The sequence below is a fragment of the Cyprinus carpio genome, chromosome B7 (assembly GCF_018340385.1).
Source record: "Cyprinus carpio isolate SPL01 chromosome B7, ASM1834038v1, whole genome shotgun sequence".
Classification (NCBI taxonomy): Eukaryota; Metazoa; Chordata; class Actinopteri; order Cypriniformes; family Cyprinidae; genus Cyprinus; species Cyprinus carpio.
Genome location: NC_056603.1, coordinates 4794928 through 4815391, shown reverse-complemented (window position 1 = coordinate 4815391; position 20464 = coordinate 4794928). Strand labels below are relative to the sequence as shown.

The 20464-nt window shown below is 37.8% G+C and overlaps 2 protein-coding genes across 5 annotated transcripts; both read left to right on the top strand.

Moving 5' to 3' along the window:
* Positions 1-818: 818 nt before the first annotated feature.
* Positions 819-7408, top strand: LOC109086428 (FH1/FH2 domain-containing protein 1-like). Its single transcript, XM_042726716.1, has 9 exons — positions 819-945; positions 1019-1187; positions 2436-2624; positions 3599-3708; positions 3925-3986; positions 5608-5837; positions 6138-6345; positions 6748-6868; positions 6959-7408. Exons 1-9 carry the CDS (start codon positions 819-821, stop codon positions 6985-6987), a joined length of 1245 nt encoding a protein of 414 aa, XP_042582650.1. The 3' UTR covers positions 6988-7408.
* Positions 7409-7961: 553 nt separating this feature from the next.
* LOC109069481 (heterogeneous nuclear ribonucleoprotein C-like) lies at positions 7962-17276 on the top strand. 4 transcript variants are annotated; one of them, XM_042726795.1, is made up of 10 exons: positions 7962-8103; positions 9795-9828; positions 11377-11421; positions 13000-13265; positions 14316-14388; positions 14468-14515; positions 14658-14818; positions 15333-15446; positions 15534-15652; positions 15732-17276. In XM_042726795.1, the coding sequence occupies exons 3-10, from the start codon at positions 11417-11419 to the stop codon at positions 15828-15830; spliced, it is 885 nt and encodes a 294-aa protein (XP_042582729.1). In that variant the 5' UTR covers positions 7962-8103; positions 9795-9828; positions 11377-11416; the 3' UTR covers positions 15831-17276. The 4 variants fall into 4 exon arrangements, with proteins under 4 accessions (XP_042582729.1, XP_042582730.1, XP_042582731.1 ...); XM_042726797.1 differs by lacking the exon at positions 9795-9828 and having other exon boundaries at positions 7967-8103; positions 13000-13136; XM_042726794.1 differs by lacking the exon at positions 9795-9828 and having other exon boundaries at positions 7969-8103.
* The last annotated feature ends 3188 nt before the right edge of the window (positions 17277-20464 follow it).

Here is a 20464-nt window from a genome sequence, read left to right as displayed (position 1 = left end):
ACGCAGACCAGAGTGTTCACGTCTCTCTCTCCAAAAAAGTGACTCTACACCGCATTAGGCTTCTTGTAGAACCGCATTCACTGGAACAGCTTCTGAACATACTGCAGCAATCCGGCTCTGAAGGGAATGCAAACCTCAACCGAGTGTGATGAGAGAACATCTGAGATCCTCTGTCGGTGCTCTGATAACATAGACAAGCTCTTCAGTTGTGAGCCATCACACAGATGCTGTAGAAGTTCAAACTTCGATGGTAGACTGGGAATCGTACACCTGACGCTACAGTGGAGAATATCTCAGAGGAGTGCATCATTAGAAAAACCACCGTATTAAACAGTGCACTGCATGTTCCCTCGCTCACCTTTGATGTCCTTGATGGTGCTGTGAAGGGATTATCTTTGTTTTTGAAGTACGTGGAAGACCTATGGTTCTTCATTTTTGGATCATTTGTGGAAATCTTGCTACAGCAAAAACGGGGTGGAGAGAGTCATGATGCAACTACGAATGGACAACGTGATCCATTATTTCATGAAGGTTAAAAACCATTTCTGTTTAAAACTCCGAAGTATATTCAGGCTGGATATTTGCTCATTGTGTTTATTTGGAGAAGGGAGGAGAGAACAAGGTTTCCACCACGCAGCATCTTTTGCACACTTGCATTTACTTTCCTCAGTGCTTCAAGAGTAAAATCACCAGAGACTCATCCAATGAAAGAAGCCGAATCTTCTCTTTCTCGACACCTCTTTTGTCCTCCCTCATAAAAACACGCCCTCTGCCTTGAGCCGCCTCAACGCCCTTGATTGCTCCGACCATGTGGGATGATGAGGATCTTGAGCTGGACAGCACTGATTGAAGACTACCTCCCAAAACTTTCGGCCAATCAGATTGCAGCCACACCCGTCCCCCGCGCCTCCTCCCCCTTTGGCCCCGCCCCCTTCTCTGTAGCATGTGAGTCGACGCGGCCGGTCAGGCTGTCGTACTCTGAGGCTTTCCACTGGAGTGCGCTGTTTGAGTCCTGCAGTCTTTGCGAGAGGTGGGCCGCTTTGCCGGCTTCAGTCGATCTGGGCCAAGGTTGGCGGTCTGGAGCCTGTTCAACTAGACACCAATAGACTGGACCATACTGGTTTTGAGAGCAAAAGCAGCAACAGCAGAGGACCCTCGCAGTCTGATGGGGGCCCCCCCCACGACAGGTAGTAGGACTTCAATGCTTAATGCGCTAAGTAAACAGCCGCTGCGGACCACATTAACAATCGCTGCCCCAATAAAACTTCCATGTTAAAAAGCCTTATGTGGCAGTAAAGATTACCGTTACAGTCAGAGTAATCATTTTGTCTGATGAATATTTCCAGCAATTGATCAGAACTGTCCGCTGACCACCGAGCAACAGAATGGAAGCCCCCCAAAAAGAACTCATGCTTACGCCAAGTTATAATTATGACTTCAAAAAAAATCGGGATCATTAGATGAAAAATCAAAAACTATGACAAAATCATACATTATGAAACACAAACGTCGAAAAAGATGACTTTTAAAAAAAGTTGAAATCAAGATTTTTAAAAGTCTAAATCATGACATACTACGAGAAAGAAAAAAAAAATTATAATAAAAAAAAGTCAACATTGTGAATTTAAAGTCAAATTATGACATTGTAATTAGGAGATGAAAAGTCCAGAAACTATGACTTTAAAAAGTTGAAATTATGACAAAATCATAATTATGAGATAAAAAGTCAAAATTGTTATTAAAAAATAACGTGTTACTGCTTCGTTTAAAAAATATTTATCATTAGTTTACCAGGATAGACTATTGAGATAAACATCTCTACTCCCCAGAGAGTCCTGGACAAAATGTAATTATGAGATAAAATGTTTGAAATTATGACTTTAAAAGTTGAAATTAGGAATATTTGCCCTTTTTCATAATTTTGACTTAGTATGTCACAATTTAGACTTTAACGCCAGAACTGCTACTTTTGTCACGATTATGACATTTAAAGTAAAACTTTGACCATTACAGCTCATATTTATGACACCTAAATTAATAATTACAGTATTACCAAAACATGATTATTTTTCCATACGTGGCTGAAATGGCCTTCCATAAAATTAGAGATACTTTATCAAACCAGAAAACAGCAACTCTTTTTTGTCTGTGTATCCCTGCAGCAGAAGCAGCCCGTGTGTGTCTGTTTTGTGTGTGAAGCGCAGTAACATCATACACTGATAGCTCTGAAGCAGTCTGCCGCCGGTTCACGCTGCTTCCTCCTGCCATGCGTACAGCATGGGACAACACTGTACTGGACCGAGAAGACATCCAGGTGTGTTCCCCTACAAGAGCTGTTATATATGTATGACTACAACCTTCGCTAACACATGTGACAAATTACAGCAACACGTGAACGGAAAGCATGAGTGTTCACTGACATTATTGTGGCTCAGAGGTTGCAGAAGGCTGGTTCCCACTGAAGAGGAGCTGAATAAATCTGAGAAAGGAGGCGAAAGCTCAGTCCCCGCGGATCCCTCTGGGCCCGCAGAGCCAGTGTCTCCTGACCCTGGGCAGCGTTCCTCATCTGCGTGCCAGACTGCAGCTCTTGGGCCTTCACTCTGGACCACGACACACTGGAGAGAGTGAGAGACAGGACTTTACATTTCTTTAATATCAGTGCAAACTCACAGCAAAGCTGAAACTGACCTGACACTTTCACAGCAGTTTTCTAGCAACCGTATAATAACAAACTTCGGAGCTATTCTATAGATATCATTGTTATATCACATTAGCATACCATACGTAACATTATTCTCTTAACTTTTGAAAATTGAAAATAAAAACATGCAGACCATTCAGTCAAAATTACGGATAAGGATTATTTAGAGGGCCATCTTGTGATTTGAAATGATTTGTTGTCTTTTTTAGTAGAACTTCCCCAAACTGGAAGTGCCATAATATAAAACACTATAGGCTCGTTAGGAATGTGTATATGTGCAGGTGAGTAGTGATCTTTACAGAGTGACATCGCCAACTACTGGCCTGGCATGCACTGGGAACAGGGATTGTTATGACAACATTGTCGTCTGTATGTGAAACCTTTTAAAATCCATTTTTAGTACATTGTTATCATGAAAACATACCCTTAGTCTCAAAGGTTGGAAAAAAAAAAAAAAAAACTTTCCAAAACACTCTCTTTGCAAAACTATTTTAAGTTTTTGAAATTTGCTTTACAAGAAAATACTATTCCGGTCTTTCGAGAAAAAAAAAAAAAAGTTAATTTATTTGAAACTTACTAGCAATGACTGATAGATAATCGTTTCAAAGTAAATCCAACACTATATTATTATTATTATTATTATTATTATTATTATTATTATTATTATTTTCCATTAAAATCACTTTATACAAATTAATAAAAAAACACCACCTTGTAAAATAGTTAGGTATTCTCATGATCTCAGGTTCATTGTATGAGTCAAATCTGTACCGGGAAACTGTCACATTATTTGAATGAAATCATCAGCTAAGATAAATAACTGAACTGATGGCGAGAGAACTGAGCTGCTGTTTTCTGTCATGTCTGGTCATTTTGTAGTGTTTGTTTTTTTTGGAGCTTTGCTTATGCATCTAAACAGAAATCGCAGAGCCCGCTCTTCCATCTGAAGCTTGCCATGGAGCAGCTGGCGGCCACATCAGACGTTTTCGCTGCATACTTGCAACTGTGCTGGCCGTCGGCAATTTTCTGAAACGGCTGTAAGGTGAGGATGAGTGTGTAAACGTGTGTAGATCACACCCGTCCCACGTGTTGCATGATGGTGTGTGTTTTTTCACAGGCGAAGGGGTTTGAGTTGAGTTTACCTGGGCAAACTCTCTCTCAGGTGAGAGACACACACGGCCGGCAGCCCTCTGCTTCATCACGTTTGTGTGTTATTGCTCCAGCTTTACCCACAAATCCTCTGATCTGTACAACCGACATCACTGCTGTCACAAAAGCCAGCAAGGTATGAGGCTATGTATGTTTTGTGCAATACCTACATGAAAAAAATACTACACTCTCAAAAAAAAAAAAAAAAAAGATAGTACCTTTTAGGTACTAATATGTACCTTTATGGTACCTTTATGGACACAAAGGTGTGCCTTTTGAAAGGTACTATCCCAGTGACAACTTTTTGTACCTTTTTTTTTTTTTTTTTCTCTCTGAGAGTGTATATTAATTTATACACACTACAGTAAAGTACTTGGAATGATTTTTTTGTGGTAATTCTGTAGTTGCTGTGGTAATATAACAATTATAGTAATATAATCAAATTACTTTACCCCCCAATACTAAGTTTTCTACAACTATAGGGTATATTATACTAAAGTATAATTCAGTATTTAATACAGGTTATCAGTTCACTATAGTTAATACTACAGTATGCTGTAGCATTTATTAACAAAGTGTTGTAAATACAACACTATATAGCCTACAATATGATACACTTTACTATAGTATGATTCAAAAACACTAATAGTAGGCCTTACTATAAATTATTTTTTCATGTGCATAGAAATATGGCCTACTATTTAAAAACAGGAAGGCATTGCAAATGTTTCAAATATGCTGCACTCTTGCTTTTTATTTTAACTACAGTTGTGTTCAAACATGGTTGAATTGCAGCTTTATTTTTTTTAAGTTGTATAAAAATTAGTGCTGTCAAACGATTAATTGCGAAAGTTTTTTTTGCATAACACATGCATGTTCAAAATTTCTAAATAATTAAAACATTTATGCTTTTTAAATAAGTATCTTATGCATACCAAGACTTAAATAAATATACAAAAAAAAAAACAAAAAAAAATATACAGCAACAAACATACAGTATTTATTTTTAAAATATTTACATGTATATACATTTATATATTTATATTCTTATATTTTATATTATATATAAATATATTTTATATATAAACATATTTTTCTTAAATATATACATGCGTGTGTGTGTGTACACACACACACACAGTATGCACACATATATCATGTAAACGAAAACTTTTGTGGATGCGATTAATCGTTTGACAGCACTTATAAAAATACATTTATCTTTGCCAGCTAATCAAAATGATGACAAAAATAAAGTGAAGCCAAAGCGTTTTGATCGCCCCCAGGTGGCTGGACCCAGTATAGGTCATAAACCCCGCCCTCTCCTAATGTAATGGGATGTGAGGCCAAACAATTAAAACTGAAATTATTAAATTACACTCATATAGTAATTTAATGTAATTTTTATCACGCTAATATAAGTACAAGTGTTCATTTTTTAAATAGCCTAAGTTTTGTTTTAGTCATGCTATAAAAATGGCTGTGACGACAATCAACAAGCTCACTTTTATTATTATTATTATTATTTATATACTGTAGTTTTGTTTACTTTATTAGAATTCTAAAAATGCAAAGGTTAAAATACTGCATGAGGAGATGCATCATGAGTTAATTCAGGCAGGTGTTTGGGGATGATGTCCAGTTAATTTTGTATCATGTTTTTTTTTTTGAACATCTTTCCTAGTGACTGTGTTTCCTTTCCTTGTCTTTATCCCTCTCTTCCTGTCTCTGATAAACATCCACACGCTGGCGGCTAGTGTGACTACACACAAGTGCAGCTGAACCTCTCGCAGCTTGAATCGCTTTGCAAAGCATGCTGGGATCAACTCCGACTACTTGAGAAGGATGGGAAGAAGAAGAAATGTGGAGGAAGAAAAGAGGAAGCTGGTGAAGAGGCAGCGCTCCATCAGAGGCTTACACAGTTCCTGAAGGACTGTGAGGAGAGACTGAAGGTGCTCCGAGCCGTTCACCGCAGAGTCATCAACAGGTAAAATGAGTCAGTTAACAAAAAATCCCACAACAGGCGATAGCTTATTGCGTTGAACCACATGAAAAGTCTACAAAACTAATTTAAAGCATTTGAGTAAACTTTAGATACAATTTTATGGTCATAAACATTAAATCAAGTTTGTCAAAATTCTTGATTGGTAGGCTGTAGTTAATTTATTTAATACCATTTCATACCACACTTGCAGCTACCAATAAGTGTAACACTTAATATATAAAATATCATGAAATGTGCAAGACATCGCAGTGCTCAATTTGTTTTATTTTTCCTTGCATTCAGATTCCACTCGTTCCTGCTGTTCCTGGGTTATTCGCGTACCATGGTGAGAGAGACGAGTGCGGAGGTGTTTTGTAAGACGGTCAGTGACTTCGCTCTCGAGTACAGAGCCACTCGCACTGCTGTGCTTCAACAGAAGGAGAGAGAGAAGGAGAAGCACAGCCGAAACACACCAAAACTCAAAACCAGGCTGCAACAAAGCCCATCTGATGTAAGTCACAGGGACTTTCCACAAATAAGGGCCTGGAACTATTTTTACTTACTTCATAGGTTCATTTATTTAAAAGTTTAATATTAACTTTATCTATATTTGGTCGCACTTTCTTTTAAGGTCCAATTCTCAATATTAACTATTAACTATGAGTTTTGCCACAATAAACTCCCAATTTGCTGCTTATTAATAGTTAGTAAGGTAGAAGTTTAGGCACTGGGTAGGCTATTTAAATAATACTTTATCCACCAAATGTACAAGTTCTCAACTGAAAAGTGTTTATATTTTGGAGAAAGCAAAGAGAACCAAATATAGCCTACCATTTACAGCACATTTTCACCAGATTTGTCCATTTTAATTAGGAAGCTATACATAATGACGGATTACTTTCTTTCACCGCAGGAGAATCAGGAGCAGGTGAAACTTGAAGAGGTTTTGAAGACTCCTGAATCATCGTCGTCGTCGCCTTTCCCCTTTGACTTCACTCTTCCACGACAACGCAGCAAGACGAGCGACAAGAAAGGTAGCCTCCTCTAAATGTTACTACAGCCTTTGGTTCCATTCAAATAAAAATGGAAAATATTCACAAATATTAATGATTGATTTGTTGCAGGTTGTCCCTCCCGAAAGCTGAAGTGGTGATCTCCAGTCCTTATTTACTCTGAAAGTGTAGCTCATTGTTGACATGTCAGCTTGTTAACTTTGATTATGGAAGTAAAACTTGAAATAACATTTTTATTTTATTTTTTTTCAATTGTTGGTAAGTTAGCAACTGTCACAAATATCGGTAACTTTTAGGTTTTGAGTCAAAAGCAGTGTTTTTGCATGCTGAATTGTTGCTGTTCATCATTGTTTTAATGCTTAATGTTTGCTGAAAAACCCTTTAAGTTTTCATCATGACAACTAACCCCATATATTGTGACAACATCACAATGCATGACTTGCTTACTTTGTGTTTTACATTACATTAACGGTACCGTTACATAAACTACAATAAACTGTTAACAGTTTAGCATTCTTCTTGCCATAATTTCCTGTAGTGTTGTAGAATTTTCAAATAAACTATGATTATTAATAATATTGTGATTAGCAATGATCAGTGGCTTTAAATAGATGTGCAACTTTCTTAGTTTTTTTTTTTTTTAATTATTATTATTTTTTTCAGCAAGCATGGTGGTTTACAAAAGAGTTCAATATCAAAATAACATAGCTAATTACAACAGGTATATAAAACTGTTATAAGTGAATATTTCCTACAGTGTTTTTAAAATATTTCTACTAGCGTACCTAGCAAAATTTCCTCACCTTTAATGGCAATTTACCACGTTGTAATGTAGTCAAATAAATATGTTTTTCTATACAATGTAGTTACTATAATCGTTTTGTAGAGACCTTAAATTCGGATTTGACGACTTGTTAACTGTATAAAGCGATTTGTACTCTGGTGGAGGATGCTGCTATAACCAAATCCTAAATTCACCAATCAAACGAGGTCTTTATTTAAAAAAAGAAAGGCGTACAAGAGAATGACGCGTAAATCCACCAATCAATGCCATGCTGTTCCCCAGCGCGCTGAGATGTAGCCAATGGGATTCGAGGATATGTAGAGCGGGGCGGGGCTTGTTTCCAGTGCGTATTTGCTGGACGCCATTTCGAGCATTCGTCTGTTGGTCGGTGTCTGCTGAACGAACTGGTACGGACTGTATCCACAAAACAGTACAGCACCGAATTTTAATCATTTTTAGTCTTAAACTCCCGGTGAGTATTTTGATTCGAGAGATTTTTGTCACTTTTTAATTTTTGACTGACTTTGAACTATCTTTGGAGAATTTTTTGTGTGTTTTTTATTTTTATTTTTAATGCATTTTTCTGGTCATTTTCTGCTTGGCTGTGGTGGCGTACATTTTGTGATGCCGTTGGTAGAGCAGTGAAAAACATAAATGCTTTGAGAGGACCGCACCATTTTTATTTTGTTTTTCAAAGTAGGAGTTATTTTTCAGCCCATTTTTGCAGGACTACTGCTAGAGCAGCTGGTTTGTTTGATTTTTGAAGTTAATGTGGAGGAAATGGACCGGTGGTTGTGTTTTCAAGATGGGGTCGTTTTCCCTCCATGTTCAGGATTCAGAATATAAACGCGTTTGAAGTCCATTTTTAACGTGACAGACTGTTTTTTCCCAACTCGAGTAGACTGTTTTTATTCGGCTGTAGACATTTGGACTGAGCTTGTCCTTTTTAATACGATTATCTGGGCGTTATTTTTGCTCTTATCTTCGAGGGTCGTTGCGTTCCAGTCGGAATCGTGTCGAGTGATTTTTCAGGCGACGTTTTTGCAGGTTTTGAATCATGTCTCGTCACTTTTAATGGACTGAGAAAACACGTTTTCTGTCTCTTTCAGTAATTTATATCAATGCATGCACCGTGAAACATTTTACATTTGCACCCCAGGTCTGTGCAGAAGCATGCAAACGATAATATTTCCATTGAAAGTACATCACGAATGTTGAAGTGAGCTGGTTGCATTAATAGTAAATAAATGTTTTAAGAAAGCCCAGTGGGCCAAAGACAATATTACTGCCTTTGCTCAAGTCCCCCCATGCTGTATGTGTTCAAAATAATATCATATTTGTATGTAATCCAGAAGTTCAGATCATGAAACTCTTCTAGTTGTCTTGTCTCAAAGAAATGAGAATGGTAATAATGCCCCCTCCTCCCCAACACTGACTGGTAATGTGTCTTGGACAGTACTTCCAATGCAATTTCACATTAGAAAGTGGTTTAATTTTGCACTGTCGTCTCTCTGTGCTTGATATAGAAAATGCCAGTATTTATTATTTGGTCTTCAGTAAATGGGTATATGTATGTGAAATGCACCAAATCATGTTCCCCTCACATCAGGATCATATTCCAACTAGTAAATTAAGCCATTAAGACCAGTTTTGTTTTTGCTGTAATATATGTGTAGATCATGGGTTCCCAAACATAATAATCATACACATGCCAAGATATTGGTTATGGGTAACCAACCTATCCACCATTTTCATTACTGCTTTCATTATAGAATGCAAATATATAAATGACTATGTACATATTGTAATTGACTTTTACACCATAAGCAAGTGTGTGCAGTAAGACTGGATGATAATTCCCATTTTAATCTACAAAGCAGCAAAATGCAACATGACTACAGCTAACAGTGTTTAATGACGTGGGAGTGATCCAGTGTTTTTGCATTGCAATGCTCTTTGATGTTAATGCCTTTGTATACAAACACACACATTTAGTCATCAGTTTTCTCAGAAAGATTAGTCCTATCATGGAGATCTCAGGTCTCTCAACCCTAAAGAGCTTGGTTGTAAAAAAAAAAACATTTTCCCTGCTTTAGGAAGCTAAAGATGTTCATTTCTGATTTTATTCATTTTGCTTTTTATTTATTTATTTTTATGTTGTAGTTTTTGAGGCCGCTTTTTTGACCCACATCAATCCGTAAGTTGGTTTTTCTTTTATTCTCCACTTCCGCACCAGTCAAGTGTTTATTCAGACTAGCCTCCCATTTCCTGTGTGTAGCCTTTATCTACTTCTATCACCGTTAAAACGGCTGTAGAGTTACAAATACTTTATTAGTAGTTTTGTGGATTTATTTATTTATTTATTTATTTATTTTCTTTAGTACAATTAGAAAAACGTTCATTGTCTAAAGAAGCTTGAGCAAACAGGCCAGCAGAACACTAAACCACACACTTCAGAGGCTTAATGTTCAAAGACACGTTACATTTTGCTAAACCACTCCTAGAGAAAATCCCAGTTTTTGACACTGAGGTCTAGCATTATTTTTGGATTAATGGTGATGTAATATACAGGACAAATATAATTGTATATCTACGACACTAGTCAATGTTTGAAGTGGATCAAAACATTTCATCAAAGTTGTCCTAAAACCTGAAACCAAAATGCGTTCTTGTCTTAGGACAACTTTGAAGAACTTTTTTAATCAACTTCAAATGTTGACTACTATGTTTTTTTTCTCTGTGTTATTTAAACACTTTTTTTTTGTCCTTCCGTGTACAGTTGTGTTCTGGATGAGTGCAAATGAGTCTTCATCTTGCCATGTGAAAATTTGTTTTGATGGTTAAAACTCAGTTTTTTTTCCCCATTTAATAGCATTAAAATTTATTCTAAATAAATTCTAAATTTACACCATTGAATCTTCAATTGGCAGTGGTGGAAACAATGGTAACTGCAACATAATTTGGTCTTTACTTTATAGTATAATTCTGTACAATTGAAATATTGAGAAAATTCCTGTAACTTGAAGCAAAGGTAGCTGTTATTGTACAACTTATTACGTTATAGAAACGTACAGGGCCTAATTTTTCTTAAATCCATGTTTATTGTTCTGCTATCTATCATGATGCCTGAGGAGATTTGGAGATTTTAATTTGCGTAGACCTCTGACTCACTCTATAATTGGTCCATAGTGTCTGTTTCACCCGCTTTCATCCCTTTAAAGTTATAATGTCCTACAGACACACTGACATTCATCTTTTGTTCAGCTATAATGCAGACTTAATGGTGCGTCTTAAGCTGTGCCGAGGGCATTGTTTGATAGACCTTTTTAATCTGTTTGTGTCAGTGTGAGTTTATTTATTTCCATTAGTGCAGGTTTTGATTGCGTCATATGACTCGGAAACGTCACTCTTTTTGACACTTTGAATTGAAAGGGTTTTAGATGGGGATCATGTGACATTGAGCGGGTTTTTATAACATCATGGTGGCATGGCTGTTCTTTTTTTCACTTGGGATATTTGTGTGGATTTCATTTTCTTTGCCTCAAGTTGTGTATAGCAACCACTGGGTGGCAGCATCCGAACACTAGACTGCTTGTTTGTCCTTGGGAAAGTGTTGAGATTTGTGTGATGTCCGTTAAAGTGCGGTGGGTTACATCACCCACCCATGCAGTACGACCTTCACCCACAATGCACTGCTGAGCAGCAGCTCAACGGTGTCCAATAACAAACCTCTTCTCTCCAACAGAATCAGGCAGACAGACGACTCGACCTGAAATACAGACAGAATGGAGTGAGTTCTGACTATTCAACCCCCAACATCCCCCTCCAGCACACTTAAATATCTCAATGTGCACGTTATGTGGTGATCAGGCAGCCGCGTGTCCCAAAAGTGTCCAAAAATACCACCAAAACACTGACCAATCCAGCTCAAACACACCAGTTTACCTTTTAAACGTGTAGTAAGCACAGAAAATGATCCACACACACATAACCAGATACATTTCCCTCAGTAAATTCACCGTTTAGTGCATTTCTTCCCATTTTGCTCGGTCAAACCCATAAACCAATACTATAAGGCCTCTATATTTAAGTTTGAATGCTGCAGGCGTTTAGTTTCACTTCCGCATTTTAGTTTACATGTGTGATGTCTCAGCAGGTCATACATTACCACATTACCCACCCAGTACTGGTTCATACAGATACGAACACGTCCCCTGTGGCGCATTTGACCAACACACTGCATAAGACTACAACATACACGCCTGTCTAGTTGATAGTGAATCTCTTGATGCATACCTATGCACATTATAGCACAGGGAGGCTTCGTATGACTGCTGTGGCTCTTATTTTAAACATATTAGTTGATATAACTTATGAAATTAATGCAAACTATTTTAGTTTGTTAGAAACTATATCTTCATGTTTGTTCTTCACTCAGAAGCCTTGTTCTTTGGTAATGTTCATAATAGTGGAGCAATTGGAAATGTTTAAGTATTGATTTGGGCTGTAATCTTCATGTGATTCCATTTTAAACTAAGAAAGTCCACGTGAAACCAAAATTGGCCCCATTTACTTTAATAATACATATTTGTCTTATTGCAAGTAATTCATCAGTAAATGCTATTATTAAAGAAAAAAGGGTTGCAAATACGGTTTCATGTTGACTTTAGATTCCAGAAGGAATCCGGTCTCACTAGCTGTTTCCATCCATACTGCGTATTTTTATACAAATTCAGATATTGCTTAACGTAGCATGCATGCAAAATCTTAAAATGCGCATAAAAAACGTGCTCAATTGAGGAGGATTATTATTTTTTTTTTATTCAGTTAAAAGTCTTGCAAATAGCCTCCAATAGGAATGCATTTACTGAACAAATCCCTTGATGCACAATAAAAACAGATCACAGGATTGGATAACTCGACTAACCAGTGGACCAATTGCATTACCATCTACGATATATAGTAATTCTGAAATGGCTGTGCAAAGCCTGTAATCAAAATAATCTGGTATATTTACATCCTAGAATGGTTTCAAACCTTTGCATTCCCACACAATAGGCAAAGATTACATGGCAGTGGTTATTACATTTCGTCTGTTGCCTTTGCATCTACGTCAGTTTTTATTATGGATATATTGCACCAGTTTACCAGCAAGTCAAGATTCTGTTCTCTTGAACATATGGAATGGAAACTGTGCTTTATTTGCAAATGTTTCATGCGATACTCCATTTTAAGTTAACTTTGCAACTTTGGATGGAAACATAGTTATGGAGGCCGGTGATGTCGTTATTGACACGCAAATTTCTAATTTGTCCTTCCTGTCTCTGTCGATCTTCTGCACCCCTCTATTCCTCTCTTTTTCGCCCAGACATTCCCCCACAACCAGCAGCCTGATGGCCAGCAACGTCACCAACAAGACGGATCAGCGTTCGCTGAACTCTCGGGTCTTCATCGGGAACCTCAACACCATGCTGGTGACCAAGGCTGACGTGGAGGCCATCTTCAGTAAGTACGGGAAGATTGTGGGCTGCTCAGTGCACAAAGGCTTTGCCTTCGTCCAGTACGCCAACGAGAGGAACGCCAGAGCGGCAGTCGGGGGTGAAGATGGGAGGATGATCGTCGGACAGGTGCTCGGTAAATAGAGTTCCTATTTAAACTAATTCAAAGTCCTTTTTTGGTCTTGGCGGCCATACTTGCAATACCTCCAAACATGCAAGACCAACTCGTTCTACTTGAAAGGGGAAATACTGAAATCTGCTGGCCAAACTGAACAATTAAACGGCACGTTTCAAATCGGCAGCTAAATCTTCGCATGTGTAATCCCAAGCAAAGGTCTGTTTCTGTGGTGAGATTATAATGGCAGCTACAATGATGCAATGACTTAACCAATGGGTGACTGGCCGTTTTATTTAGAAGGCAGGACTTTTGTCATATTTTGCATTATACTTTTTTCCATTCATGGTAATATGAGTGAACTTTGTATATGTGCTGGCCTTGGCCAATCTCACAAAACCTGTCAAGAATTTGTTCACCCAAAAAAAAATAAGGAATTACTTTTTACTTAAAATAAAGCTTCATTTTAGGACCATCAAGGTTTTGTTTTATTTTGATTTGTCACAATTTTTATGACAGTTGATGCTTCCAATCAAATTCTCATTATTGCAGTGTGAAAATAAAATTATTATATTAAGTAATAACCATTATACACACAATGCAAAATCAGTCGTAATCTTAAATCTCCGTAATTTATTTTATGCAAAATCAATATTTATTTAGTTAGTTAGTTCTAGTTAGTTGTGACTTTGCTGTGTCATTGCAATATTTAGCCTGATAAGGATAATGGAGAGGGAAACTTAGATAAGGACATTTCTGCCTAATATCTTTAATTTGACATGGTTATTAACTCAAAGTTGAAGCTCAAAGAAAATCCAGGATTTTTGAAGTTATGTTGCTATTTTGTGCCCTAAACTTGTAAATACGGCATTATTTGTTGGGATTGTTAACCTTCAGTTGCTCGAGGGTGATTGGTCATCTAAGGAATATTCTGTAAGGTTTAGGATGCCTTAAGATACATGCTTATGCATGATGAGCACCATTTTTTTTAAATTCATTATGCAGATGCTTTCATCCAATTTCGTGACTACTAGGTGACTTTTTTCATGTTCAATCTTTCTGCCTTTTCAGATATTAATCTGGCTGGTGAGCCAAAACCCCATCGGTCAAACACTATTAAGCGCTCTGCAGGAGATATGTACAGGTTTGTTTTTAATATTTTTTTTTTTTTTTATAAGTATTTTTACTCCTGTTAATTCTTTAATTGCTTTCCCCTCTGGCAGTTCTTCATTTGATCTGGACTATGACTTTCAGAGAGATTACTATGACAGGTGAGCTCGCTTCCAGATTCACTGATCAAACGCTTTGCAAAGAGCTTTTTTTATTATTCATTAAAGGTGTTTAATGTCTGTCTGAACTGGGATTGCACGATTCCAGGAACGTGTGTTAATCTGAGCGTGTGTTTTTTTTCAGGATGTACTCGTACCCGTCTCGTGTTCCCCCCCCTCCTCCTCCTCCGCTCTCGCGGCCGGTGATTCCCTCCAAACGGGCGCGAGTGAGCGTGAGCGCCGGCGGCAGCCGCAGAACCAAGAGCAGCTTCTCCTCTAAGAGCAGCCAGCGCACGTCCCGTACCAGTGAGGCGCAGCTTTTGAGCTATATTCTCCATTTTATACATCCCTTGTTTGTTATTCTATTTTGCTCAAGGCAGCATTTATTTGATCAAAAATGAAAAAAAAAAAAAAAATAATAATATTGTGAAATTATTACAATTTAACATCGTGTCCTTCATAACATTTATTTTTAAAAGAACTTTTGAATGGCAGTGTATCATGATATTTTTTTTTTCAACAACTGTTTCCAACATTGATAATAATCAGAAATGTTTCTTGAGCAGCAAATCAGAATATGAACACTGTAGTAATGATGCTGAAAATCCAGCTTTGATCACGGAAATAAATTATATTTTACAATTTATTCATAAAGAAAAGTGTTATATTAAACAGTAATAATATTCCAATGTTTTTAATCTATTTTTGATCAAATAAATGCAGCTTTGATTGGCAGAAGAGACTTCTTTCACAAATGGCACAATCTTATCAACGTCTGAGATGTCTAGCAAGCACCATTTATATCCCTGTTTGTGTGCAGTGAGAGTTGATGATCTACAAACTATTAAGAAGGAACTGACTCAGATTAAACACAAAGTGGACTATCTGCTGGAGAGCCTGGAGCGCATGGAGAGAGACCACAGCAAGAAATCAGGTACATACCACTCAGGCCATAAAACTACTGAACAAAACCAGTAAAACTAGTCATTTCTAAAAAGTCTCTCCTCACATTTCTGCACAGAGGTGAAGAGCACTAAACCAGATGACGTCTCACCACAACACTCCAGCGGCAAGAAAGAGCGCGAGAGCTCAGAAATGAATGACTACGAGGACGAGGGAGACCTGCTGGAGGAAGAGGAGGTGAGTGAAAGACAAACAACCGCGTCAGAAATCATATATCCACTCGCTCGTATTCACCCGCCGCTTTTGGTTTGCGCAGATCAAGAGTCGAGGAAGGGAGGATGATGATGAGGAAGAGGAAGGTGAGCAGGAGGAAGGCGAGGACGATGGAGACAGCGCCAACGGAGACCATTCTTAAACACAGCAGACACGGACACATGCATGCTCACCGTGAGATGTAGAGTAGATCCTCTGACCTTCAACGCACACTTAGTTTTATTTTAGAAGTCCGGAACAATAACCAAGCCTCTGTGAATCATGAAAATGACACTTTTTAGATAAGCCGCATGAACCCCTGACTACAGCCAGCTTTCCATGAAATCTCGTAATTCTTGCTTTGAAAACGGTTGAATGCTTTAGGATTGAGAAAATACTTTAGATTGAAGTGAAATAAATCTCCTTCATTGGAGGGACATTGAACAAGTTTGCTGCCAAGCTGTTTTAAAGACTGGCAAGCCAACAGCTTGATTGTGTTTATGGAAATTTGGAGGAGGAGCTACTTAGAAGTGCTACGATTGGATTTGACCAAAATATCAGTTATAGGTTGTGCTTAGACGAAGGTTACAGCAAAAAAGTAACTAGTTTCATAACTTTTCAACCCCTTAAAGGCAAGCTCAGTAGTTGTCAATGACTATCCTGAATGACTAATGTAGGTCTGCTGGGTGGGTTCGTGGTTTAGTGATTGACACATTGATGAGCCAATCAGAATGCATCCAATTTAGAAATCAGAGCTCTTAAAGAGACACTAACATGTATGTTTAAGCTTGTTAATTGGTTTGCACCAACTGTACGCTGCCGGTACAAACAAATTGGATTGTCAAGCCATTCCTTTCCCACTTCAGACACGTTCAGGTCCTTCTCCTTTGGTGTTTTTAAAGTCTTAGTCCTCTGCATGAGTTACGGTGGTGATAATGGTGGCTGGAGTTCGGGAATGTTCTGCCATGTTCTTGAGGTCAATCAATCTTTAAACTGGCCTGAGCAGATAGAGATTGCACAGATGCGCTCAAATACTCATGAATGTCTGTCTTCACCAATGCTTTCCATGATTCTTATGGTTGTGAGACCCTTCTGTGTAGATTTCCGATCTCAAATGCACTTGATCGTTGTCGCTGTCTTCCCCTACACATGCTAGACTCTCAGAAGAGTCTCAAATCGTTCTCCAACTGAGACCCAAAGCTCTTGACGGACTTTAGTCCCCAAATCCTAACAAACTGAACCCATTCGTTCTTGTGTGTGTGCTGGTTCAGGCACAGCAATGTTCCTCGTTTTGGGAATAAATGTAGAGTTACTCATCCTGACCAGTGGGCAGCAGTGTGTACCCGTTCTGTTATTTAACCCCACAGAAATACTGCTTGATTGAACTGTTTTATATTCCGTGTGTGGTCACTGAGTGTGTGAGAATAAGTTTGGATTGTACAGTCAACGTCATTTTACCTGTGGGTTTGTATCTGTGTACAGTGACACTAAGAGGTGAGTTTGCTTCTGGTAAATACTAGATGTGTTTGTAGCCATTTTGTTTCCATTCGTTCTGTTTGTCTTTTGTTTGGTCTGTTATAAGTTTCAATAAAACTACAAATGTTCATGACACGTTGACTCTTGTTGTAAGAATCTGGAACAACTGCTATGATGATAACTACTTCAACTGCTTTTGATTTCCCCGACAAATAACCATGAAGAGTGACAAAATGCAAATGTTTTTTGCTTTTAATTATGCTTGCAGCCTTACAAGTTGAGACTGTCTCCTTAAATGCCTTTCTGAATGTCTTCATTTATTTTAGCAAAACGATTTCCTTCATTTCAATGAACTAATTAAAAGAAACACTGATTAATTTGAGTCATTCAACATCATTCCCTGCGGTCGCTGCACTTCATGCAATCCGTTTTCTGAATGGTGATTGTATTACCGTTGTTCGTCACTGATATTTTTAAGGCTTTTATGTTTTATTAGATGTATCTGGTGTACATTTGTGTCGCTGTCGTCCAAAATGAAATCTCATCATTTTAAGGCCTGCAGCAAATGCTTGGAATTTCATTTTAGCTTCTCCAACAATGAGACTATTGTCTTTTTTAGGTTTTCTTGAGAACTCTTTGAATGTTGCATGCTATTGAATGTTTGTTTAGGATGTGTGTTGTATAATAGGATTTAGACAAACGGGTCTAGACGAGTCTAATTTTTTTTTGGCCTTTCACATTCATCTTCTACATTCATCTCTCGATCTGTCTGTTGCTGCAAAATTAGAGGACCTGTTAAAACACAACCCAAACCTCTCAAAACATTTTCTGTTCAGGCCTCAGGAGCCTGTGTACTTATCGTCCCAAAATGTAACCGCTGACAAATATATATTTTTTTAAACTATTCTCGACCAATTCACATAGTGTTTTTACTGGTTGTATAAAATTGGACCAGTCATAAAGTTGATTTCAAATGTTTGTTTGTTTATTTATATATATATATATATATATATATATTTATATATATATATATATATATATATATATATTATTATTATTATTAATTTTTTTTCATAATAGTTATTCTTTTTATAATATTTTCGTGTTTGGTTGTGCAGTTACTGGGTGACTTGAGTAAATATTTACATTTTTGATAATATGATAAACGCTGGACATTTTTCCTTGATGTAGATTAATCTAACAGCTGATCATACAGCATGAATAGCGCGCTTCCATCTGATACACAATTAAACTCAAACACACGTGACGCAAAGATTTCAGCATCTGTGTCTCGATATAAACATGCAAACTTCATCTCCAGAGCTGCTCTGATAGTCACTTAACCAGTTTAACGCAGTTTTGTTTGAGGAAGAAAAAAATAAAATAAAAATACTGTCAAATACACATTGAATCTGAAAGAAAAACTGAAAGACCTCAATGACAACCCGCCAAAATAAAAGTCCGGTTTAACTTGAAGAAATCATGACAGTCACAGAAATTAACAGTAACATTAGCAGTAAAAGAATATTGTGATAAATATCAATGTGTGTATATATATATATATATATATATATATATATATATATATATATATATATATATATATATATATATATATATATATATATATAGTGATAATATTTTTGGCCATATCACCCAGCCCTACTGTATGAGTAGCATGTACATGTTCTATTTTATTAATTGATTTGTCTCCTTGTTTTACTTTTTCATATTTTATCAGATGAGTTTCATGATCTGAGGCCATGAGGACAGAATGACATCTGATGGCGGGTCATTGAAGTGAATTTGCATTTGCACGTTATTCTGTGACCTTTGGTCTATCTGTCAGATCGCAGGGAACCTGAGCAACGTGAAACAGACTCACATGACATGAACTCTGTTCAATTTAATTAAAGGGGGATTATTTCAAATGAATGAAATGACTCTGCCATTCTTCTGGCGCTTTGGAAGCAGACGGATGCTGGAACAATCAAATGAATTGAATTTTGTGACACACATCTGCTCGATTTCAAACACTGTGAGTGAACGAGGACCAATGAAATGAAGATGAAGAGAACAATTACTGCACGAAACATGCCACAGATGGCAGAGCGGCACGCCAGCCAGACACGAATATTCATTAATGAAGTGTTCTGAGTGTGTGTGTGTGTGTGTGTGTGTGACAGTGTTGCACGTCTGACTGCTCACAATCATTCCAGTGCAGTGAACACACGCACCCTCTCATGCGTTCAGATGATCTGTCATCTCTCTCTCTCTCATCAGCTTCTCTGCTTCTTCATCTCTGCTCTTTCTTCATCCTTTATCCTGTCTTTGTTTTATTATCCTGTTTCTTTTACTTTAACATCCATCACTCCATTTTTTTTTTCTGCTGTGGGGAAACCTATTAATATTCACCATCTATATGTCTGTCTGTGTATCCATCCATCCATCCATCCTAAATAACTGCATGCTAACACGCATCACCATACTGATCAACACACACACACACACTCGCCGAAATAAGCAATGGTCAGATACACAACCTCACACTTCTCCAAACGGAGAGTTACAAAACTTTCTGCAATCACACTCAATCTCGACTGTTTGCTGAAGCGCAGGTCTCAGGGGCAGGCAAACATGAGTCCATGCAAACACACACACATACACACACACACACAGATGTACATGCTTGATGTGACATGCATTTCACGCTGACTCTTCACGCTGACAGGCAAACAGACATAATGGACTCAACAAACCAGAAAGGCAACAAGAACACAAACAGCCCGGTGAAAAATGCACAAACTCTGGTGCAGCATGGGAGATACTTCAGGATGTTTGGGCAACGAGGTGATTTATGTGATTTCTGCAGTGAATCTGGCTCATCTACTGTGTGTGTGTGTGTGTGTGTGTGTGTGTGTGTGTGTGTGTGTGTGTGTGTGTGTGTGTGTGTGTGTGTGTGTGTGTGTGTTGAAATACCTGTGTTTCTTTCAGAAGGTCATGTGTGCAGCACCGTTGCCAAGACAGTGTTTGTTCCTGACTGAGTGTGTGAGTTTTTGTGTGTGTGTTCAGTGGTGTTGGATGACATGATCTTTAGAAAATGTGACTTTGTGGTGTGTGTGTGTGTATCCGTGTGTGTTTGACCCTCTGCAGGCTGCATTGTGCCGCTGTTAGTTTAAGGGTGACTTGCTAGAATGTAAATGAGAGTGAACAAAGCGAGCCGTGAGCGACGTGAGATGCTTTAGAGAACAAGACACAAAGAGAAACTCTTACTAGGGCACTACAAAAACTGCTGACTACCAGCACACTAGTGTTGACACG